Source organism: Protobothrops mucrosquamatus, unplaced genomic scaffold, assembly GCF_001527695.2.
Source record: "Protobothrops mucrosquamatus isolate PMUCROS unplaced genomic scaffold, P.Mucros_1.0 scaffold2596, whole genome shotgun sequence".
Taxonomy (NCBI): domain Eukaryota; kingdom Metazoa; phylum Chordata; class Lepidosauria; order Squamata; family Viperidae; genus Protobothrops; species Protobothrops mucrosquamatus.
This window is the reverse complement of record NW_015388650.1, coordinates 52,074-57,536: the sequence shown is the minus strand read 5'-3', so window position 1 is coordinate 57,536 and position 5,463 is coordinate 52,074. Positions and strand designations below refer to the sequence as shown.

The window sequence follows — 5,463 nt, the reverse complement described above, 5'->3', positions numbered from 1 at the left end:
CCCAGCCCAACCCATCTCATGACCTTGCCTTACATGAACTGAGTTTGCAGGATTCCATTTTGATAAACACTCAATTCTTTTATCCCAAATAAACGTTCATCTTTATTCAGTATTCTGGAAGAAAATGAACCATATTTTCCACTATCCAACAAATATAATCTGAATGGAACAAAACCATTGACAGCATATTGATATAGCGTTAGAATTCTAGCTCTCCAAAGGGAAACAATGGCATGAATTTTTCTGGAAGAATCAGTCTAGAATGATATTAATTGTAAATAGTGGGAATATACAATCAATAGGACTAAATTAGTAAAAATTATCATTTCAATTTTTTAAATAACGGTGTGTGAAAAGTGTGACTTTGCATGGAAGGGGCTGCTCAGGGTGAGTGAGACAAAACTGTGGACTTTTCTTTTTTTACATTGTTTGTTGTTTGGAGAGTTGAGGGGCACAAAGGCTGTTCTAATGTTCTACAGTAGATGCTTAAGGTAACAGTGCAATCTTTAACACTGTAATTCCAAAACTGGATCCTGTCCCTGTTAATTTCAGAATGGAGTTCTTGACATGGTGTTTAACGTTTGAAGTGACCTTCAAGTTAACCAAAGTAAAGTTGTCAACCAAAGTTGATAAAAATAAAATGAAATAACCAAGGGGTTTCATCCCTTGAAATTGATTAGGCAAGCACAACTTACAAGAGCAAATTTCTCCTAGAAGAAAATATATCATAGAATTAGTTTTTTGTCCTTTTGTTAAATGATATATATTTCTGCAAATCAGTATATTCGGTAGGAATGGTATAGTAAATAATATTCTTGGAAATGGTCAGTAAAGGTGAATGTCTAAACCAGGGGTAGGCAACCTTGACTCTTTTATGACTCGTGGACTTCAACTCCCAGAATTCCTGAGCCAGTGCTGGCTCAGGAATTCTGGGAGTTGAAGTCCACGAGTCATAAAAGAGCCAAGGTTGCCTACCCCTGGTCTAAACAAAGACTTGCGTTGTTAGCATTTCCTAAGCTTCATTTAAGAATCAAGTGCAGATAGTCCTTAGGTTATTACTATAACTGAGCACCACAATTTATGGTAATAAGTTGTGGCTCTTATTAAACTGGATCACCATGTGATTGGACCCAATTTTACAATCTTTTTTGCAGCAATTGTTAAGCAAATGTGGCAGTGATTAAGTAAACCCATTGTTTCCTAAGGGGCAAATTTCCCCTCCCCCCAGAAACCATAAATAAATGTTGGTTTCTGGCAAAAGCACGATAAATTGTGGGTCATGTGACCATGGGGCATTGCAAATGGCCGTAAATGAGGCCTGGTTGCTCAGAGCCTAAAATGCAGTCACATGTTCACGGGGGGGGGGGAATGAATGCCAGAAGTTCAAAACTGGGTTGTAAGTTCCTTTTTTAGGGTCCATTGCAACTTCAAACAGTTGCTAAGCAACTGGTCATATGTTGAGGGCTATCTTTATTGGGGGGGGGGCTTTGGAAGTATTATTTTCATGTGACCAAGCTTGTATTGCTTATTTTTACCTCTTTTGTTATCATCTGTTCTAGCCATTGTGGTCCAGAGTTCATCCTCTGAGTGTGAAATTCTTGTTTCAATTTTTAATTTATAAATGGAATTATTAGATCGTTTTGGGGTCATCTCTGCCTCCCAGCCTCCATTTCCTATTTGTGAATGGTGTCAGTGATTAACTGTATCACAAAACTGTGAGGATCGAAGTGAGGAAGTCATGCAACTCTCAATCTTCAGACTTAAGGAAAGCAATAATTACCAGCCTTAGAGTGGTTCTATTGCTGAATGACGATGATCAATAATGCAGTATCAGTTTTATAAAATTCTCTTTCTCTCACTGCCTCCCTTTTGCTCTCTTCTCAGTTTGAGATCCAGTGGCTGATGATTCATTGTGACCCTCGGCGTCCTCAAAGGGAAACATGCAGTGAACTCACCATCAGGAGCTCGGTAATCTTAAGGGCAAACCTTGCTTTTCAACTTTGGAATACAGGTAGTCCTCGACTTACGACCATAATTGAGCCCAAAATTTCTGTTGTTAAGTGAGGCATTTGTTAAGTGAGTTTTGCCCCATTTTACAACTTTTCTTGCCACAGTTGTTAAGTGACCCACTGCAGTTGTTAAGTTAGTAACACAATTGTTGAGTAAATCTGGCTTCCCCATTGACTTTGCTTGTCAGAAAGTCACAAAAGGTGATCACAGAACCCTGGGACACTGCAAAGGTCATAAATATGAACCAGTTGCCAAGCATCTGAATTTTTGGTCATGTGATCATGGGGATGCTGCAAAGGTGGTAACTGTGAAAAACGGTCATAGGTCAGATTTTTCATTTTTGCCGTTGTAATTTTGAACGGTCACTAAACAAACTGTTGTAAGTCGAGGATTACCTGTATTCAAACTGCCATAATATAGTTCCCTTTTAAAGCAAAGCTTTAAGAAGTACATAAATTCAGGATGGGAAGATGTCTCTCCTTGTCCAATGAAGCCCTTTGCAGCACAGATCGAGACAAGCACTAGGCAGAAAGTGCTCAATGCTAAACGTAGGGCAAAGGGTTAAAAAGCTGGAGTCATTCAATCCCTCCTTTCTAGACATCAGGTTTCCTCCAGTCTAGCTACCCTCCTCCAACACTCACCCGCACAACAGCTGTGCTTTTTGCCGGTTGTGCAATTTGGAGGTAATTGGAGGGGTTCAGTAACCTTAAAAATCCATCTGTGGCCATTGAAGGAGTAACCATGGCTAGCTCGGGCTCCTGCACAAAGCTTCCCTGGTTCATGTGGATTTTTCTGCAAGTCATTTGCCTTTGTCTAACACAAGTAAGTTATGCCTAACTTTTTTTATTATTTTTTTCAGATAAGTCAGACAATCGTAAAGGTAAGTCTTAAAACTAGAAGGATTCTTAACTCAGATGAAGCAGGTAAAAAGTTCCTGTAAACTCCTTGCTCTTTGATTCCATTTTGGATTGTCAAACAGTGTGTATATTTCTAGTGATGCTGCTATATTGGAGAAGATATGGGATCTGTTATGCCCAGCTGGAGAGCTTCGTAGGGGAAGTCAGAAGCCACTGTAAAATATACTGCTTGACATATCATGGTTTGAAGCTGCACTGAGTTATTTTTCCTGGTTGGTGAGGCTTCACGGGGACCCTATATGCCATTCAGAGTAATCTAACTAAGGTCAACAAGTATGATTAGGTTGGGATCCATTCTACCAGTTTTGATGCTTCCCTCCCCCAGATATATTTGGTACCCTTCTGCCTTAAACCAGATTTTTTAGTCCAAGGAAACTCATTTGTTTTAATTCAGTGCAATCCACAAAGGATTAAGTTAGGTGGGTTAATTATCACTTCAGTTCCCTAAGTAAATCTTTTTATAATTACAAACAGGATAATAAAAGGGATCATTTCCTCCACATTTATGCGTAACAAGGGCTTCCAACTGATCCTGGTGATTATGAATATAGCGCCAAAATTGATTTTTTAAAAATTAATTAACTTATAGTGATATACACAGGTAATAGAATAGAGCTGAAAGGGACCTTGGAGATCTTCTAGTCCAGCACCCTGCTTAAGCAGGAGAACCTATACCAGTGATGGCGAACCTTTTAGAGACCGAGTGCCCAAACTGCAACCCAAAACCCACTTATGCATCGTCGGGTGCCGGGTAGGTGTGGCCCATTGGCTGGGTGTGGCCCATTGGGTGGGCGTGGCTGTGGTGGTAATGGCAGACTGGATGGGACTAAAAAGTTCAATCAATCAATTCCAACTTTGCAAGATCTTTTTTTTCCCGCAAGAAGTTGAAATTGACTGATTGACCTTTTTTTTTTTGCACATGGCGGCAGAGGCCTAAAGCGAAAAGGTTTTATAAAACCCAGCTGAAGGCCTAGGACCGGGGCGACGGCGCGCGTGCCCACAGAGAGGGCTCTGAGTGCCGCCTCTGGCACCTGTGCCATAGGTTCGCCACCACTGACCTATACCATCTCAGACAAGTGACTATCTAGTCTCTTTTTAAAAATCTTTAGTGATGGAGTGCCCACAATTTCTGGAGGGCAAGCTATTCCACTGGTTAATTGTCCTCACTGTCAGGAAGTTTCTCCTTAATTCCAGGTTGCTTCTCTCTTTGATCAGTTTCCAACCATTGTTTCTCGTCCTTCCCTTTGGTGCTCTGGTGAACAATGTGATCCCTCTCTTCCTTGTGGCAGCCCCTCAGATACTGGAATACTGCTATCATGTCTCCCCTATTTCTTCTTTTCTTTAAACTAGCCAAACCCAAGTCCTGCAGCCATTCTTCGTATGTTTTAGTCTCCAGGCCTTTGATCATCTTAGTTGCTCTTCTCTGAATTTTTTTCCAAATTCCCACCATCTTTTTTGTGATATGGTGACCAAAATTGGCTGCAGTATTCCATGTGTGATCTTACTAGGGTTTTATAAAATGGTACTAATACCTCGCGTGATCTTGATTCTATGCCTCTGTTTATACAACCCAGGATTGTATTAGCTTTTTTGGCTGCTGCTGCACACTGCTGGTTCATGGTTAAGTGATTGTTCACTAGGATTCCAAGGTCCCTCTCACAATTACTGTTTTTAAGCCAGATCTTGCCCAATCTGTACTTGTACCTTTGCTTTTCTCCACATTGAAACTCATTTTGTTGGATAGGGCCCGTTGTTCAAGATCTTGGTTCCTGAGTTTGTCTTCTGGGGTGTTGGCTACTCCTGCCAGTTTGGTGTCATTTGCAAATTTGATGAGTTCCCCTTCAATTCCCTCAGATGATGAAGTCATTGATGAAAATATTGAAGAGTACTGGACCTAGGACAGAACCTTGTGGTACCCCACTGCTTAATTCTCTCCATGTGGATGTAGTGCCATTGAGGACTACTCACTGAGTATGGTTTGTGAGCCAGCTACAGATCCATCTGGTGGTGATGTTGTCTATTCCACCTTTTTCTAGCTTACCAAGGAGTAGGTTGTGGTCTACTTTATCAAATGCCTTACTGAAGTCTTATACTACGTCCACAGTATTTCGCTGGTCTATTAGTTTAGTCACTTTGTTGAAGAATGAAATAAGATTGGTTTGGCATGATTTGCTTTTAACAAACCCGTGCTGGCTACTAGTTATAACTTTGTTTGCTTCTAATTGTTCACAGATCAGTTTTTTGATTATCTTTGCTAGGATGTTTCCAGGTATTGGTGTTAAACTAATTGGTCTGTAGTTTCTTGGGTCCATTTTTTTTCTTTTCTTGAAGATGGGAACCACATCAGCCCTTTCCAATCCTCAGGTACTTCCCCTTTGCTCCAGGATTTTTGAAAGATGTGGTGCAGTGGTTCTGAGATAACATCTCCCAGCTCCTTTAGAACTCTGGGATGTAATAATAATAATAATAATAATAATAATAATAATAATAATAATAATAATAATAATAATAATAATAATAATAATTTCAAACAGAG

The 5,463-nt window shown here is 40.1% G+C and overlaps 1 protein-coding gene across 1 annotated transcript in view; it reads left to right on the top strand.

Annotated features, from left to right (window-relative positions):
• Positions 1–5,463, top strand: part of COL9A1 (collagen type IX alpha 1 chain) — a gene marked incomplete at its 3' end in the record, with an annotated part of 62,903 nt that overhangs the window by 13,688 nt on the left and 43,752 nt on the right. The window contains exons 4-5 of the mRNA XM_029285953.1: positions 1,885–1,968; positions 2,870–2,890. Of these exons, the coding sequence (XP_029141786.1) occupies positions 1,885–1,968; positions 2,870–2,890 (105 nt within the window). The remainder of the gene's footprint in view (positions 1–1,884; positions 1,969–2,869; positions 2,891–5,463) is intronic.